Source organism: Rhea americana, unplaced genomic scaffold (assembly GCF_003343005.1).
Source record: "Rhea americana isolate MKP2758 unplaced genomic scaffold, rheAme1 scaffold_0, whole genome shotgun sequence".
Taxonomy (NCBI): domain Eukaryota; kingdom Metazoa; phylum Chordata; class Aves; order Rheiformes; family Rheidae; genus Rhea; species Rhea americana.
Genome location: NW_028185037.1, coordinates 6,782,129 through 6,802,200, shown reverse-complemented (window position 1 = coordinate 6,802,200; position 20,072 = coordinate 6,782,129). Strand labels below are relative to the sequence as shown.

Sequence of the window (20,072 nt, the reverse complement as noted above, 5' to 3'; positions counted from 1 at the left end):
GGGGGGGAGGGGAGGCCCCGGCGAGGGGGAGGCCTGCGCGGCTCACCTTGTCCACGGCTCGGGGATGCCTGTAGCGGTTGAGACSTGCAGCGTGACAGCTTGTCGGGGTGAGGCCCAGGTGTCACTCGTGGGCTCTCTGGTGGACCAAGGTCTCTGACACTTATCAGATCGCTGCCTTCCAATTTTCTGTCCTACTGAGTTTGGATTTAGTTCCTGAGTGGATTCAGGAAACCTGTGTGGTGGATCTGGTATTGGCTTGTGTGTGGGCAGTAAGGCCTGATGACTAGCTGAGCTCCTTTGAATAGATAGTCCTTGAAATAGTCTTGAAGTGAGTAGGTATGAGTTAGAGAAATACATATGAAACTAATCTTTCTTATCAACTTTAGTAGATTAGCCATTTTTCTTCTTTACTCTGCTCTTGGTTCAGAGGTGATGCTTCTGGATACTCACGCCATGCTCTGCTTTTCCTGCTGGCTATTACCAGTGTGGCAGGTACTGGTGCCTTACTGGGCTAAGTCACTGGATTCTCAGTTCATTGAGAAGAACATTAACATGAGGTAGTGTTTGCAGCCTTAGTTGATCCCCCTGAAATCTCTCAGCATTCTAGCCCTGTTAACTTGTTGAATTTGGATGCATTGTAAGGTGGATGATTTTTTCTTTATTTTTTAAAGCTGTAACTTTAATATGGCACAACTTCAGTAGAATGACCTTTGCCTGACCTATATATTTACAGAGTGATACTGAGTCTTTTGAATGATCTTTCAGGCATTTTTAATGTTAGCGTTGAGTACAATATGTTAATAGTGAGACAGAAAAATATGATTGCTATTGTGAACTATCGGCAATAAGATAAACTGGATGTGAACTGTGGATTGAATGAGGACTGAATGAGTATTTGTTAGGTGATATTGTATATATGCCAATCATAAGACTGCAACATTTAGCAAGAGTGACACTTTTTGGTTATGAAGTTTGGCATTTTTACTGTTAGACTGGTATAGACTCGCATATTTTGGTTTCATTCTAAAAGGCAATACAGTCCACGAGTCTATGTGTGTTAGAGGCATACTACAGCTGTGGTAAGGATGGCAACAATTAGCATAGCATAGGCATAGTTTATTAGTTTTGAGACATGAGTTTTACTAAATTCATGTTTAAGATATTTTGGACTACTTTGCTAAAAATGTATGTGTTTTAAACAATTGAAATGTTTTCTGCAGGATTTAATTTCCCTCTTTAACCACCATGCAGTTTTGTCTATAATTYGATGTTCTGCCTATATGAAGGACAAGCAAACTATGTAGTTCTTGGATAGTATACTGCATAGATATTCTAACCAGATAAGAATAGCACATTTTAATTAAATTACTTGAATGAAGAAGTTGCTAATAGAGAGAGAGATCTAGACAGTTCTTGACAGGTATTTTATGTAATAGTTACAGTAACTTATGTGAGAGAAGATCGGTATGTTTACTTCTCTTACTTTCCTTTTCCACTCTGCAATATCCTGACTCATTTTCAGTCCAGCTTGTCCTACTATATCATTAATATCAAATGGTTTAGTCTGCTCTGCATATGTGTGTATCTAGATATCAATCCACTGGGTAGTCTAACTTCACTTCTTTTTTATTAGTAACCCAAACTATGAAGCAAACCTGTATCTAGTTCCTCTGAGTGTTCTGTCCATCCTTATTTCAACCTCTCCTTAGGCTCACTATYCCTGTTGGTTTTCTTCTGCTTACTTCCAGACAGTTTCCTTACAGTGCAAAGGTGACCTGTACCAGAACTCTGCATTTCCTGGTCTCAGTGGTTTACATTTGAATTGGATTGAAGGCAATCCTTCTATATCTTGGCTTATATTATGGTCAGAAATATGGATTGAACCATAGAGACTATGGCCTGTAGGCAATGGCTTTTTGAAATCACTACATAGCAGAGGAAATTAATACTATATGAGAAGGACAGGGATTTCTAGTTTCCAGCACATCTATGACCAGATTTAAAGCTTCAGARATATACTCAAGAATTTAGTAATTGGGGATTATTAAATTAGCATTTCTTTTTGAGCACAGAAATTGATTTTATTTCCTTGTAGTAGCAGTGGATAAAATGTAATAGCTGAAGAGAAAATCAAAGGATAAGGAACACTGACAGCACAACTAAATTATGATTTTATTCACACRTATACATAAAAATTTGATAGTAGAATCTGGATGATTTAATGTTAAACAGTTGATTTTTTTTTCCCCCTTCCCAGGAAACTACTTTGGGAACATTTGTATCAAATGATCTGGGATTTGGAGTTCTGCCTGTATGGCATCCCAGATTTCAAGGCAGTAAGATGAACATGTAGTTTTTACAGCATTCAGAATACTTAACAATRAATGCAGAAGGGTACTTGCTCTTACCTGGAGTTAAGTTACTTCTACTATAGTACATACACAGTGTTGTTATGACCTTATGCATTAGAATAAAGCATTAACCTTCTGGATGTCATTATTTTCATTTGTAAATACAGTGATTTAGAACCACAAAGTGTTTTTTATGTACTATTTTTAGCTATTTTGGGGTTTCACGGCTAGGTATAAAATCAAATGAGGAAAAATTTGATGGGGAATAGAAATTTCTACTTTGAGCAGATAAACAATTTTTTAATATTGTTTTTAATATTGTTTTTATTGTTTTTAATATTGTTGGACAACTTGTATTAATTGCCATATTCCTGTGGTCACAGTGACCTTAATTTCTTACCATCATATAAAACTTAGTATTTAGCTCTGCCTTTAACCGTTTAAACTGTGACTACCAAAATTTGATGTGGTTAGAAGCAGAAAGAAACTGAAAACCTGAAAACCTCTTTTTTTTTTTTTTTTTTTTTTTTTTATCTGCAGTACAAGGGGGACATTTCTAATGGATTTTTTTAGATATGTGGCAATGACGGAGAAGAATGGTGAATCCTCGTATTAGATCTATTAGCTCCCTTTTAGCTCCTCTTATTAGCCTATTCTTTAATTTCCTCCTTACTTTCTACTCATTCTGCCTAAACTATCTAAACTTTGTCGTGTCTTTTCTCATCTCTCATACTGTTTTTTTCTTTCTTTTTTCTTTCTTTCTTTTTTTTTAAGTAGTAATGAGTCCACATGATTATGCCTTCAATTTTGAACTGTTCATCCTAGATTTTGTTCATTTCTCTCCTTATTCTTCTTAGCTTATTTCCCTAACTGTTATTCAAATGATTCTTTTGCATTTGAATTTTGAGGGGATTCCTTTCTCAAAGATCTCTGAACCTGTGGAGAGAGGAGAGGGAGCCTTACTTGCTGTCATCTCTTCTGCCCTGACTCAATCTCAGCACAGCCCAAAATTGCAATTTAAAGGCAGACCCTTGTTTCCAACAAGGAGCGTGTTGAAGATGGATGATAATTTAAAAGGAATTTAGCGTGAAAACTCTAATCTAAGCTTCCACTGATCAGATATAATCTGATTTCTTTTTTCTCCAGATGTTTTGAATTTATTCAAATGTGAGATTTCCACACCCCTTTCCTTTTCACTCTGTTTGGCAGAACTACTGTCTATATACTGTAGTGCATGCTATAGCTTTTAGACCTTATAACATCTGAAAAATGTACCAGATGTTCACTCAAACGTGATTTGCAACAGGCATGCAAGGAATATGTTCCTTTGATTATATATGTTTATTTTTGTTTGCTTCTCTTGAAAAATTATGTTAATAAATGATAGCCATATTTTCCATCTGTTCTGATCAGGGCACAGGATGTTTGTAGTTCCTCAAGAAATTCAGTACTTCAGTGAAAAGTGGTGCCCATTAGCAATGCCAGTGGGGGGAAAAAATAAGTGTTGTGTGGATCCAAAAACACTGATCTATTTCAAACTTATGTAAAAATTTCTCTTGCAGTAGCCTATAAAACTGAAGACTATATACAGAAAAACTTATTAAAATAGTGGTTGTGAAATGCTAGGCCAGGGTGAGCCATTACTTTTTCTTTACAGCCATAGGTGGCTAATAAATTTGGATTTAGATCTCAGGCAYGTGCAGATCTGTTCTTATGTTGTACTTTAATTTCTTGATAAATAAAAAAATGTAGAGGTGACTTTTGCCTTAGAGCTTTTTTCAACAAAAATAGTTCTTGCAGCTAGCACAAGTTTGTAAATCAAGGTCTTACTGTTCTAATGACTTGCTATTTTTTTGGATATTGCTTGCTTTGTGTTTAGTGATAGATTGTGCTTACATTTCATATCTGTGCAGGTAATTTGATCCATCAAAAATACTTTATTCCATGGTATTTGCTAGCTGATGCCTGTTTTCAGTAAACTATGTATATATTAGGCTAAAAACAAAAATAAACTTTATTAGCATCTTTACTGCAGTAGAATAAACAAGCCTCATGTTTTTACTCAACAGTAACAATAAGAAGTTGCCACTATTAATATTAACAAATACGTTTTTATTGTTATAAAGAAAACAGCTTATGCCAGATTGAAAGAAACTCTGCATGTTAACCACTGACACTACAAAATAAATTAATCTCTTCTGGTAGTAGATAAGTGTGTATGTAATGTGCCCTTATGGCCAAGAAAGCCAATGGTATCCTGGGGTGCATTGGGAAGTATGTTGCCAGCAGGTCAARGAAGGTGATCTTCCCCCTCTACTCAACCCTGGGGAGGTCTCGTCTCRAGTACTGTGTCCAGTTCTGGGCTCCCCAGKACAAGGGAGACATGGAGCTACTGGAGAGAGTGCAGCGCAGGGCTACGAGGATGATCAGAGGGCTGGAGCATCTGCCCTATGAGGAACGGCTGCAAGAGCTGGGGCTGTTTAGCGTGTGGAAGAGAAGACTGAGGGGGGATCTTATCAATGTGTATAAGTACCTGAAAGGGGGGTGTCAAGGGGACGGGGACAAACTCTTTTCTATTGTCCCATGTGACAGGACAAGAGGCAATGGGCAGAAATTGAAGCACAGGAAGTTYTSYCTGARCGTGAGKGGGAATTTCTTCCCTGTGAGAGTGACAGAGCCCTGGCACAGGTTGCCCAGAGAGGTTGTGGAGTCTCCTTCTCTGGAGATCTTCAAGGCCCATGTGGATACGATCCTGTCTAACATGCTTTAGGTGATCCTGCTTGTACAGGGGGGTTGAACTAGATGATCTCCAGAGGTCCCTTCCAACCTTACTGATTCTGTGATTCTGTGAAATCCTAAATCGCTTCCACTGGGTGGCACTGCAAGACAAAGTAGAACATACAGGCATATAATATTTGATGTCCCAAAATAAAATGTTGATATAATTATTTTACATATTTTCTGGTGTTTTTAAGTCATTTTGCTGAATTTTGTGAAATACTTTAAAAAAAACTATGACTTCCACTACCCACACAACTCTTTTTTTTTTTTTTTCCTTTTTGCAATTCTGTTTTACAATATTTGATGACAGATGAGACTGCAGTATTCATTTGTGGAATAAGTCCCTTGTTAGTGTGGTTTGTTCAGAGGAGWTTTTTTTTTTCACTTCAGAATAATAAAGAAGTATAAAAAACATTTAGCTTAGGGATGTCTTACTGCTTCTGTTGATATCATGTATTTCTTCATATGTAATGGTCTTGGGATTAGGTCAAGTTTGAGTAGAAATTTTGGGTTCAGTGTCTTGGAAATACTTGAGTTAAGTTACTTTTTCACAGATACGCCACTTTGCTAGAACTGTATCTTCTTTTTGCTTGTCTAATGTATCACACCTTATTAGGGTTACTGGGAAATAACATTTTAAGCTGAAAATTAAATTATGTGTTCTTGTATTTGTTGTCTTTCCTAGTATGACACAATATGAATTGATGTTCTTTGGTTTGGATAATGCAGATTTGTTTATCAGAAACTTGAAAGAGACAGATTCTTTTGAATAGTTGTTACAAATTGCTAACTTGCTATTTGAACCCATGAATTGGAGATCCAGTCACTCTTTTTTCCTTTTTTTTTTTTAAAGTTAAGTGTGTGTGTGTGTGTACACACACACATACACATATGACAAGATAAGGTGATGATCTGGTTTAAATATTTCTTTCTTTCCTTTTATATTAACCTGTGCTTTTCCAGATTTGCTTTTTTTAAATTCTTAGTTGATTATTTCTTCTTTTCCTTCCTTTGTCACTCGGCTCACTTGGTTTTCTCTTTACCTTTCTGAAGGCCATCAAGAAAACTTCAACACTGCAAGCTGTAGAAAGAGAGATGAAATTACTCCTCATGTAGAATCTCCTATAAGCTATCTGAGCACATCATATGTGATGGCAGGTGGCATTTGTGCACASATTTCTCTTGATCATAGAATGAGTTTCAGTTAATCAGGGATGAAATAGTTTCTCCAACAATTTCTTCTTACCATAACCTACAGAATGCATTCTAATATAAGATGCCTGCAATCAGCTGATAACARTTTAAAACATTACATGAGAGTACAGTATCCTTGGTTCCTGGTTAAAATCACTTACAAATTTTATTGTTTCTTGACTTTTACTTGTGAAGAACTGCATAAGGCATTTTCAGGGATTTGGATTTTCTGTGCCTGAACCTTTATTATTCAGGGCTTGTCAGGACTGCAAGCTGAAAAAGTCAAGACAAAATTTACTCATGTTCTTCCTACTTTTGTAAACTATCATCCTATAATCAGCTAATCAATAGCATATTGTTCCCAGTACGTTTCGGAAAAGTTAGACATTTTGCTTTAGGAAGCCTCTAGTTTCGTCTGATTTTGATATTCGTGTATATTTTAGTTAAACACTGCCAGCAGCAGCGTGGATAAGGCAATGGCAGAAAAAGCTATAAAATAAGACAGTTTGACCTTTTTGTGCTGAAAATGCTTTACCTGCTTCAGCATGTGAATTCTGATTCAGAAAGATCAGTTAATGTAGCTGTGCAGGAAACGGATGAAATGTGCTTGATTTCCCTTAAAAGYATTATCTTGGATTATATGTGTATTTTTTTTTTTAATTGTTTACAGTATATTCACATGGTCTCTGATCTTGGTATGTTGGGAAGAATATCTCTTTGATCTTCATATTCTCTTCATTGTCCAAAAAGCTTTAGAACACATCTAATTTCTTCTGCAGTGTAACTTACTGTGAAATATTCTAATTAAGTTAAAGTAAAAATTGGAGTGGGTAACATCTTTCCCATTATGATAGGTATATTTTATTCTTACATCTCCTTTTTTGATATTCTAACTTCTTTTTGAAGGGCTATGGCTTGGGRAACAGTAATTTATTAATTACAGAGAAGCTGAAGTCTCTGTGATGAATATGAATAATGATTTGAGCTGAGTGGAATTAATACTGTTGGTTTGCAAATATCAACAGTGATTAGGAGGCTAATTGCTTCTACAAAACCTTTGTAAAAAGACAGTATAATATGACTGGATTTTTTATTAACTAGGCAGTATTATCTTGCTTAGTTTCCTGTAGCCACTCTTATGTTAATAGCTAGCATCTCTAATAGGGTCAATTTTGAGCCAGCTGGTGATTATCTGATTGCTGGTATTGCGATAGCCATCCGGTGACGCTGATTGAATTAGGAAAGGAATTATAGTTCGTAGTCATCAGTGTTCTACTGAGAGTAAAATAAACTACCATTTCTTAAGCAGGTTTTAAGAAGATTATGAGGARGAATGCAAGAAATCTGAAATGACGACTGCTGGATAAAGTTGTGAATGATTGCTATTACAGGAGTAGATGGAGCAGAGGAAAGTACTGGAAATAGCTTTGCTCTATTTCTGAGCAAAAAGAGAGTAGAAAGAAATTTGTTGAGATGCTGAGATTACAGCTGCCAGATCTCCATATAGCTGAAGCTCTTTCTTCCTCTTCCTCATCTAATATTTCCCTTCAGGGAAATTACCTTTCAAACCACCTTTTAAAGGAAAACATAGTTCTACAAAGATAATATTAGCTGTGATTACTGCCAACTGAAGAGAAGTTTTCTAGTTGGAAAAAGCTCAAGTGGATGATTTTAAATAGTATTCTTCCCTTACTGAAGAAGACACCATTATTAGTGAGCTGCGTTTCTGTACAGCCTCTTATAGTGTAAAAGTACAGACCAAATTTTTGAGAGTACGTTGGATGTTTCTTGAGATTTCTTCAACCTCAGTGGGAGTGCTGGGAACATATTTCTTCGGTAATGACTCTGTACTAGTTCTGCTTTGTATTGTTTTAATCCTTTGCCTTGCAAGTGCTGATTACTCGGTTCAGAATTGAGGACTGAAATCCATATAGTTAGAGGGGATATTTTTTTTAGGATGTGGTTTTTATACAAGTTATCATACAGCAGATTTTTTTTCCCCTTCCTGTAATACCATGTATCTATGGGGAGTCTTTTGTTCTCTTCACAAGTAGATTTCAAAATGAATTTTGCATTATAGTTGCTTGTGTGTTTTTTGCCTTGCAAAGGTTATTAGCAAATTGGAGAAACCTCAGTGCATGTTGGAAAGAGACAGTGTAAGTCATTATAAATGGTAGTGGTTGTTACATGATCACACTGAGTGATTGCAGTGGCCTTGAATGTATGTGAACTGTTTTCCAAGTTTATAATGATATTTTAAACTGTTTGTATGTAGTGTACTTTTCTTCAAATAAATCGAATTTATAGGCTAAGCATGGAAGAATTACTTTTAAATATGTTTCCTAGCTGTTAAAATAGTCTCTCTCTCTCTTTTCCCCTCAGCTGTTGCAGAAGTCAAACTTCGTGATGATCAGTATACCCTCGACCACATGCGTGCTTTTGGCATGTATAATTATCTTCACCTAGATTCCTGGTACCAGGATAATGTCTACTATATTGACCAGTTTGGAAGAGTTATGAATGTGTCAGTGACTCTGGTAAGAACAGTCATCTTTTTTTTTTAAAAAAAAAAAAAAAAAAGGGAGAGTAGGGATATATAAAGTAGAAAAAATGACAGAGAGGATCCACATGCAGAAACTGAGGAAGCTATTGCCTGAAAGATAGGGAACCAACAAAAACACAGTTCATCAGGAAGGATGAAGAGATTTTAAGTGAGGCTTTCTAATAATACTGCATCAAATCTTACTCCAGTCTGTGGATGATGGGCATATGGTGACAAGCTGAAGAAAATAATAGACACTGCCATTTGCCAGGTGTTTCTCCGCTGTGTTATTTGATGTGTGTCTGTGTACTAATTTGAAAATATAGTCACTGTAGATAGAAGGGGAGAAAGAAGCTGCAGGCATTAGAATTATTGATGAATGCACATATAGACTACTGGCTGAGTTCRGGCATCACTCAATGCAGCCAAAAAGATGGTACTGGCCCTGGACCACCTTGAAATAGAGTAWAAGTAGACTAGACCAAATACAAAGACATGACATTTCTCTGGTTTTATTCTGATGTTTTTAAGTAATCACATTTTCCATTTCCTCTGAGGTGTTTTCATGCATGGATGCACTACTTTCTACTACAAACCTATTCTGTATCCTGTAAAGAAAAGGATATAGCTGCCTGGACACCATACTTTTGATGCATCCAGTTGTGAGGCTTGGTCATTAAAGAGTAATAGGCTGTGTGGTGGTTTTGGTGGTTTTGCGGCTGTCATAATGTCTTTGTAGCATTGAATGTACAATTTGGAGTGAGATTATGTCTCTGACGATTACAGCTTGTGTTCTGTTAAATATTAAACGTATGCTTACACTTTCTCACCAAAAGCTAGGATTTCTCTATTTTCATGGTGATGACTTTGATTGACTCAATCCTTCTGACTCATCAAGTATAACTTTCTAAATGTTCATCTTTCCAGAAGGGAAAAAATTGCCTATAATTGTATCCAGTTGTTAGTTAATCTAAATAGTGATTCTTCATTCATAACCAGTTATTTGATTAACATTTTATGGTGATAAAAGTAATAAAATATAGATACTCCATTCGCGTAATAAGATTTTCTCTGTAAGTAAATGATTCAGAGCTGCTGTTTGGTTTTACATAAAAAAAAAATTCATATGTTCATAAGTCAGTTGAATTCTGCTATGGAATTAATCTACAAAGTACAACATCACTGTTATTTTCTTCTTGCACACWGCTGTTTCTGTGTGTCAGCCTCTTCTGGCTACTACACTCTGACTTTTGGAATCATGTTGGTTGCCTGAGAGAGTTAAGTAGTTAAATGAGTTGGGAGGAGGAGACAGTCCCTTTTTGTTTTCAAACGGTGAGAGTGGTTGTATATCTCCCTGCTTATGGTCTCTTCATGCTGTTCTTTCCAGACTCTACAGAACAGTTTGTTTCACTGCAGCCCATATAGTACTTGCCTAAAATTATTTTGTTGTTTTAAATGACTACATGATTTTCAGGACTAGAAAGAAAGGTATATATTGTCATACCACCAAGAAATTTGACTATAATCCTATGAAACAAATGAAAACACAGGGAAATGCATGATTTCTGAGAGTGTGTGGCTTCCTCTGGCGCAAGATTCTGGACAGAACATGAATAGGTCAGGACTAAGCTGGGAGAAATCCTGAAATGGTACTTCTAGTGCATCTGGGAATCAGGTTTCCAGTGTATAGTAAGCTAAGAACTGGAGACATGGAACAGTTTCTTTGTTTTTCATAAAATGTACAGGCAGTTGAGGCCACTGGCAATCTCTTGCTGAGCTAGAAAAATCTCCTGGAACTTCTTACCGTATCTCCAGCAATCCTCTGAATTCCTAGCAGGAACATGTGAAAGGAAGAAACTTGTCAGGAAAAACCTTTTGTGATCAGTAACTTCCCATKGTTACATTATTCCCAGAGGGGTCTATCCCAACAAGCAGGAAATAAGCAAAGGCATCAGGAGGCCTGCATGGATGAGCAAGGAGCTCCTGACTCAACTCAAACGGAAAAAGAAAGTGTACAAGAGGTAGAAGCAGGGGCATGTGACCCGGGAAGAATATAGATACACTGATAGAGCATGTAGGAATGGGATTAGGGGAGCTAAAATCCACCTGGGATTGAAAGTGACAGGAGATATGAAAGGCAATAAGAAAAGCTTCTACAAGTACATAAGCAGCGTAAGCAAATAGAGAAAACATGAGCCAGCTGCTAAATGGGGCAGGGACCCTGGTGACAGAGGACGCAGAAAGGGCAGAGGTCCTGAATGCCTTCTTCACTTGAGTCTTCATTGAGAAGACTGGCCTCGTGGAATCGCAGGCTCCTGAGACCAGAGGGGAAGTCTGGAGCAGTGAAGACTTGCCCTGGGTGGAGAAGGCTCAGGTTAGGGAGCGCTTCAGCACGCTGGATGTATGCAAKTCCCTGYGCCCAGATAARGGCTGGTCAGCCTCAGCTCGATCCCTGGGAAGGTGATGGAGCAACTGATGGTGGAAGACACTTCCAAATGTATGAAGGACAAGAAGGTGATTGGGAGTAGTCATCATGGATTTCTAAAGGGGAAATTGTGCTTAAGCAGTCTGTTAGCCTTCTCTGAYGAGATGACTGGTTCGGGGGGTGAGAGGAGAGGAGTGGATGTTGTTCACCTTGACTTTTGTAAGGCTTTTGACCCTGTCTCCCGTAGCATGCTCATAGACAAGCTGATAAAGTAAGTGATAACAGGCTGAACTGCTGGGCTGAGGGGGCTGTGAGCAGCATCACGAAGTCCAGGTGGAGGCCAGTCACTAGTGGTGTCCCTTAGGGGTTGGTACTGGGACCAGTACTGTGTAACCTCTTTRTTAATGRTCTGGATGATGGGACTGAATGGACCTTTGAGAAATTTGGGGATGACCGTAAACTGGGAGAAGTGGCTGAGACACGAGGTGGTTGCGCTGCTMTTGGGAGGGACTTTGACAGACTGGAGAAACGGGCAGAGAAGARTGTCATGAAGTTCAACAAAGGGAAYTGCAAAGTCCTGTGCCTGGAGAGGAATTACSTCTCGCACCAGTACACGCAGTGGGCCAACAGGCTGGAGAGCGTCTTTGCAGAGGAAGAGGTGGAATCCTAGTGGACAGGAAGCCCAACATAAGCCCAGAGTGTGCCCTTGTGGCAAAGGTGGCCAAGGGTATTTTGGGCTGCATTAGGTAGGGCATTACCAGCGGGTCAAAAGTGGTGATCCTTCCCCTCTACTTGGCACTGGTAAGGCGACACCTGACATGTTGTGTCCAGTGGTGGACTCCCCAGTACAAGCAAGACATGGACATACTGGAGAGAGTTTGGCAAAGGAATGTGAGTAAGATTAAGGTGCTGGAGCATCTCTCATACAAGCATAGGCTGAGAGATGGGGACTGTCGATCCTGGAGAAGAGAAGTCTCAGAAGGGCATCTTATCAATGTGTATAAGCACCTAATGGGAGACTGTCAAGAGAAGAGAGCCAAACTCTTCTCAGTGGTGCCCAGTGAGCAAGAGAGGCAGTGGGCACAAACTAAAACACAAGAAATTCCATCTGAACACAGGATGGACACTTCCTTCTTTTGAAGGTGAGTGAGGACTTTGATCAGGTTGCTCAGAGAGACTGTGGAGTCTTCATGTGTTTCTGTCATTAGAGCTGCTCAAAACTCAAAACCAGTTGGTCCTGAGCAACCTGCTGTAGATGCCCCTACTTGAGCAGAGAGATTGGACTAGATGATCTCCAGAGGTGCCTTCTAACCCCAGCTGTTCTGTGATCTTGTGATTTTCTTTTATTAGGAAGAACTAAAGTCTGTACTGAAGTATGAAAATTTTATTCTTAAATGATAAAATAGGAAGGCTTTTACGAAAGGCAGAAGTTTGCATGTTCATGTGTAGTACATTGCAATAATAATCTTGCACGTAACAGTTACGTATTACAGTTGGTCCTTTGTAGATTTTGAAGAAAATGACACTTTGTTAATATCCCATCACAGGTTTTTATTCTGCCAGACAAATAAATTGTCACTAGCTTCTATCCTGATATTCAATTCAATGCTATTTGGCAAAGGGAACATTTGCATATGTGTAAGAAAGAATGTGTATTTAGAAACATCAACAAGATCTCTCATTACAAATGTGCCTGGCTGTATAYTAGTCAAATACATATTTTAAAAATTGTTTCCAGTTAAATATAGCTTTTAAGTTAGCAGCAGCCACCATTAAAATGAATGTTAGTATTCTCTCAAAAAGAAAATGAAACTGGTCAGCATGTTTATGTGTTATATCAAAATAAAAATATAGATTTTTTTTAAAAAAAGCATATAATTATTTCAAGTACTAATTTATATTCCTGTTACGACTTTGATTTTTGTTGAGAGGTGTGTTATGGCTACTTGTAAATGTCAAATTTCTACTGTGACCTATGTGTTTAAAAAGATATGATCTACGAATGAAAAGATTATAGATAAGACCTTTCCACTTGCTCAAAATCAAACACAAAGAAAGACGAGAAGTGATTATCATGAGCAGTTTTTCTAAGTTGATGGATTCAGATGGTATTCATTCCACGTTGGCAAAATTCTTACYCTAACTCGGCTGAAAATATCATATGAAAAATTTAACATTCTACTACAGCTATCAGATTTCTTTCATTCTGTAAGCTAGCATTGATACTTTGTTTTAAACATCTGAAAACTRGTGTAGTGATAGTATTATTGTGTTTGTTATTTACTTGCATCTGACTCATGACTTTAACTGAAAATTATGGAAATRGAGCTCCACAGCAGATTCTTACTTAAACAATGAAAACACAGATACAATTCATTTTAATCAAGTGTGAGGAGAGTTAAGAGTTGCCACAATTTCCTAATTCTGTTATTTGAATGTAAAAAGACACGCTATTCTTTGCAAAGAAGTTAGCAGTCCACAAATCAACTCCAAATTTAACTGCTGGAGGAGAAAACTTTGAATTTTTTTYCAGCTATGTTGCAGTATTACAAACATCAAGTAATTTTATTTCAGAACAAGTGTTAGTTTTGACTACCACAAAGTGGGAGTTCTGTTCAAAACAAGTCAGTATAAGGGAGCAGTTAAAGTGAAAAATAGTAACTTTAAGACTTTTATTTCAGACAGGGTTTCAAATACTTTGCTCTTCATTATTCAGAATGTTAAGTCTGCATTTTTTTGTTCAGTTAGGTATGTCCAATGTCTAGATACTTTGCTTTTTAAAAGAAAATAGTTTTTTTATTTGTTATGGTTATTTTGTGGAAATAATTGCAGTCATACTATAACTCATGGCTCTTACTCTTTCCTTTCCCCTTTGTTACGTTATCTCTTTTCTCATTCTTTGTCCCCTCCCTGGAAAATTCAYTCTTATTTAAAGTCTGTTATCAAATATTACTCATTTGTACAGTATGGCAAACTGTGACTGTGGAACAATATAATTTCTTAATGAAATTTAAAGAATTTTAAATCTTACAGACATGCCAAAGAAGCTAAGCGAAATTTTAACTGTTTAACTATCTAAGCTAGGACAGGCTTAATYAGATGGGACTGGAGAGGATTGACGGGAAGAGCAGGGGAAAATTTTATGTTTGTATTCTGCATTTCACCTCTTGTTCCTGCGCGTTTACTCTCTATCCCAAGGAATCCTGGATTGGTCCGTCTGAATTTGCATTTGCAAGAGCCATTTTGTCCAGAATTTCTAGACAGAYTTTGAATGTAAACTGCTAACAGGCTAGAAGTAAGGGTTAGTGTCATAAGCAAGTAAGGCAAATCACTGCTGAAAGGACAGTTGTTGTAATAGTGAAGGCACACGGATTAAGTCCAGAAGGCCCAAACACGGAGCAACAGAGGCCAGGAGGGAGCAAATAAATTTTCAAGGAATACAGAGGTGGGGCAGAGCTAGGATTAAAGGCCGGTGAAGGAAGGTAACAGAGAGACTGTGGATGAAAAGGAGTTGAGCAGATGAAAAATCTTGGTAGTGAAGGGAGTTGAAGAATTGGATCTTATGAGGAGCAGTTTATAATTTTTATTTTTTTTGAACAGTTTATTTTGCTATCATTTAAATCTAATTTCAGTAAACAAATCTGATTTCTGTTAAAATACTTTATTATAGCTGGTTTAGCCTTTTCTTGCTAGTACAATACATCAGAAGACTGAGAGGATACTGAGATACTGGAATGAACCAGGGAATTACTGTTCTCCCCTGTTACTCGCACGATAAATAAAGAAACAGTAATTTCAAATGATTAAGTAAAAAATCAAATCTGACATAGCAAGGTTTTGAAGAAAAGTTATGTTCTAACTTCAAGTCAATCTATCCATTCTGTTGTTGGATTTAGAGTAAAAAACTATTCTAATATACTTCAAATCAAATCAACAGTAAAGATTTGTGAATCTCCTTTCTTGCCCTTAACAGGGAGGCTTTCTGTTGTGAAGATTGTTTTTCATTTTGTTCCAGAGATGTGTTGAGYCCTGTCATTTCTGTTCAGTGTTGATGAATTTGATGTGGGCTTTGGAAGATTAAATGGTCAATAGTTTTAAATTAAAACCTGCATCCAAGGCTACTTGAAGCTTACCATTAGGATTCGCTTGGCCACAGTTCTGTCAGCTTTCTTCTGTAACGTTACATAGCATAACCCTGTAAATTGCTGTTGCGTGGCTGGTATTTCTTCTTTCTGTGTTAGGATGCATGCGATTGAAAACAGACTTCTTTCCTAGGCAAATGAGTTGTGCAGCCTACTAGTTAAAACAGAATATTTTTATTTTAGTGGCTGCATTTCAGTGTAACCTTAAAAATCAAGTGAAAGATGAGGAAGCCAAAATACTTTGTATCTAGATGTGGTGTGTTTGTTTTTGTTTTAATTTTTCCATTCTTCCCTTCTGAAAGTGTTACATTAGTGGACTAGTTCAAGGGATATAATGATGTAACTGAATGTACAGAGTAGCCTGAATGCTTCTGAAAATTAAAAGTCTAATTWGCATCTCTTCCATTGCAGGTTTCATAATTGCCCTCATACCTCTTCATAGTAGAYGGTCATCTCTAATACAAATTCAAGTAGACCCAAAAGGCAAACAGACTGTCTGTCATCTGGTCTTTTTTGCTGTTGCTTATTAAAATGGTACTTAGCCAAATGCAATTTATCTTGCTTACCTTTGAACATGTTCTAAATTCATATCTGATTTTAGTAACATCTGGAAAATACGAAGAGTGTGAAATCCCCTCAGATRGTATTCTCAGCAAATGCTTGCAAGTGCATATGTGTTCTTTCCCTATTGCATACACACACTGCACACATGCAACAAACTACTTTAAGGTAGTGTCTTTTTGTAAATCAAAATGAGTATGTTTCTACTCTGACTAGAAGTAGAAATGTATATACATTTTTTTGTTGTTGTTGTTATGTGATATTCTAATGCTTGAGTGAAGATAGAGGGACATCCAGTGTTTTGAACATACTGTAACAGTTTGAAGCTGAATTTCAGGGCCTGTGATGAGACACTGTTTTCATCTGATGCTTTTTGCACTGCTACGTGTTAGTCATCCTTGCTRTAATAAAAGGGTGTATTTTGTATGGCATGTAGTAAATACTTGTTTTCCTTCCCAGCTTTTCAATACAAAATATGCTACTGTTTGTTACTTGTTTTTTACATAATTGTAAATGTCTTCAGATCTGTCCCTCTAATGTTTTACTTTCAAATTCTGTTTCTCCCATTTTTTAAGATTTATATCTATTTAAATATCTTTTTCATTTTKGGGTAAATTTTAATAATAAATGCAACTTTTTCTTGTTGTTAAGCAGAGTTTTCTGATTTGTGAAGATGCTAAGATAATTCTAGATCAACTGCCTGGAAATGAGCCTAGAAAACTAAAACTGAAATGTAATTGACTGTATAATCATCAATTATATGTTGAAGAAATTTGCTATACTAGTATCTTCCTATCTGAAGTTTCCTTGTGGTTTTAGTCTATACATGCTATTATTGATTTCTGTTTAAAGTTTTCTGAGAACAATGATATGATCAAAGAGACCAGGAAAAAAAAATGTTTTGAGGGATACAGAGTTTACCAGCATTTCATACATGATTTAGTATTCTGTGGCAAAAATGTTGGAACTATTTTTACCTTTCAGATGCAGAAATGACTGAAACTTAGTACTAATAAAGGATTCCTGTGTTGTTGTTATACTCGTTTCTGTTTGGAATTACTTGAAATTGAAAGGTGATCTTTCAGTGAAATCTGGCAATTTGGAAAAGGTAATTGCCATAATAGACTGTGCATACAGTACAGTTATATTGTACAAATACATTCAGCTGGCCAAAGAAACTGGTGAATTGCTGTTAAGATCTGTYGCTCTTAATTTGTTGGTAATACTTACTGTCATTGATAATTAATAATATTTAATAAGGCTTAATATGTGATTCCTTGTTTATAGGATACTGCTCTACAAAAACCAAGAGAAGTTTTCAGGCTACCTACAGACTTGACAGCTTATGATAATCGTCTTTGTGCTTCAATATATTTCTCATCTTCCACTTGGGTGACCCTTTCYGATGGAACAGGACGACTGTATTTAATTAAATCAGGCAAGCGTGGAAACACTGCATCTGAAAAGTGGGAGGTAAATCTTGCAATAATGTTTTTAAGAACTGTGCATCTCAGTTTTTACTCTTGCATTTTTTGAAAGTTGCAGCTATGTAATGCTATGAAAAATTAAACTTTAAATCTTAATTCTGTGCTACTGATAGGAGATTGTGTCCAAACACAAATTGTCCAGTGGATTAATAATTTCTTTATGTGCAAAGTATCTGTAAAATTCAAGTGGTGGAAAGAGAACAGCCTTCTGACTGAGGAGTAATCCGTCTTAATAAAAGAGAGCCTGTAGGCCAAGTGTTCTCCAGCAGAACCCTTTTGAAAACCATTTCCATTTACCCTCTTCTTATGAGTCTGTATAGGGTTTTCTCTTCACCACCACTTACTGTTCATTGGTTCAACTCTCAAGTAAAACTAAAAAAATTTGCTTGACACTACCTTTGGTTTAGCTCAGTTGGTAGAGTGTGGTGCTACTAATGCCAAGGTTGTGGGTTCAATCCCCGTATGGGCTATGCTGAGGATTGGACTAGATGATCTCCAGAGGTCCCTTCCAGCCTTACCATTCCATGATTGTATGATCAGGAATAAGAAAAAGTGTCTGACTTATGTTGATACACTTGCTCCTCTGCACATGCATGCTCTTGCTCTGTATCTCCCGTTAAGTAAGTGAAGGATGCTATTTGTGAAATATTTGAAAATTCTAAAAACCTTACATATGTGTGGTAAACAGTTATGAGTTACACCTTAAAAATAAAGTGTTTAAGTGTAAGTTTTCACCATAATTTAGGGGGCAGGTTTAGCTCAGTTAGTTAGAGCATGGTGCTGCTAATACCAAGGTTGTGGGTTCAATCCCCGTATGGGCTGTGCTGAGGGTTGGACTAGATGATCTCCAGAGGTTCCTTCCAACCTTACGATTCTATGGTACCTGTTACACCTTCAACCAAACTAAAAGCTGCTTTTGTTCTCAAGTTAGGTGATTTCTAGATTGCATAGTGTTTGTCTGTGCTGTAATTGTGCTTGAAATATTCAACATTTAATTTACTCCATTTTAAAATGCATACAAAGCAGCTAGAATAAATCATAAGCAAAATCGTTGATTAGAAAGCTTTGATAAGTAGCCCTAGGGGTTACCTAGGCCTATACTAAGCCAGTATAATGTAAGCAACAGTATTTCTAGGACTTATCTCTGATTAAAAGTGTTCATACTATGGACTTAGCTTTGGAAAATTACTGATGCTTAATATCTGCACTTAAAACTATTGATTATAAATAAAGTGAGTGTGTTTATGACTCTCATGATGAAATAATTTTTGTAATTCCTATAAAGAGTGTGTATAAGGAGCAATTTTTGTCCTTTCTGTGTCCGTACCAAAGTAATCTTACTAATACTGATAATGGTATTGGTTATCCTGCTTGGACACAATAAATCTAATTAAGTTGTGGCCATTTCTACCTAAGCAATCGTGAATTTCTTGATCTGTTGTCAGTGCCTCTGTATTTGTGAAGGAGGAGTCTCATATAGGACTTTTGTATTCGGTATGCATTTTTTTTTCCTAAGTTGTAAAGGAGTTTTTCATATTTCAAGGAACTCAAATGTCTGTCCTGATATAGAAGACTGGTGTGATGCAGTAGCTCTTCCCTTGCATCTTTTGAAAGTTCAGTTGTTAGGGAACTAGTCCTATTTTTTAGTTGGATTTGGTGCTTGGTAGTAAATACCAACTGTTTTTTTGTTCTATTCTGTGTGAGAATACTGATCCATAAGAGGTCAAATAAATTACATCAGAGTCGTCAGTATAACAGAAACATGAAATTTTTATGTTGAAGGTCTGCCAGCACTCTAAATTTGACTTGATTATGCAGTGATTTATAGCAATGTTAAGATTTTCACCCCACAAATTTCAGGTTTCAGTAATACCAGCTAGGTTGAGCTTACATTGATTCGAGTGCTGCAGTGCTTGAATTCCTGTTCACTTATTCTTTGGTGTTCAAATATTAATGATCTAGCAAATGAAGAATGATTTTATTTCTTCTTATCTTCTAATGTTGGGATTTAATTTTTGGCATCTTGAGGTTTTTGTAGAATGAGCATTTTTAGAGAAAAGCCAAAATGCACAGTTTCTAGAATTAAAACTTCCAGCTATAGATACTTAATGCTAAATATCTCAAGTTATAAGACTCACAGTCCTTCTGTGTGACATGATTCTATGTTTACGGTGGTACTTAGTAGCCTTTTAGTATAACAGTATTGTTTACTAAATCTGCATATCTGGTCCTATTCAAATTTGAATGGATTTTTCCAAATTCTATACATAAAATTCAAAACGTTCTAACCCTGGCAACTCCTAAACCTGAATATCATACTCTTTCATTTCATGTTTGTTATTCTCTTTCTTTTTCAGACTTTTTAGAAAAGAAAAGTTGAATCCCTTTTAAAGGTACTGGCCAAATCACAAAATGTGATTACTCGCCTTGTGTCAAGGTCTAYAGAGACTCTTGGAATAGTGGAATGCCTAGGGAGGGCCTCTGTGCAACGCCTCCATTTTCATCTTGAGTGCAAAACTACTTTCCTCAGTTAATATTCTCTGTGCAGATCGCGATCTGTTTATCAGTTGTTGTACATCTACGTACTAC

At 36.8% G+C, this 20,072-nt stretch overlaps 1 protein-coding gene across 1 annotated transcript in view; it reads left to right on the top strand.

The window, feature by feature from the left end:
• The window catches only part of NUDCD1 (NudC domain containing 1), a 47,035-nt gene that overhangs the window by 505 nt on the left and 26,458 nt on the right, over window positions 1-20,072 (top strand). The window contains exons 2-3 of the mRNA XM_085310336.1: window positions 8,709-8,863; window positions 17,284-17,469. Of these exons, the coding sequence (XP_085166462.1) occupies window positions 8,709-8,863; window positions 17,284-17,469 (341 nt within the window). The remainder of the gene's footprint in view (window positions 1-8,708; window positions 8,864-17,283; window positions 17,470-20,072) is intronic.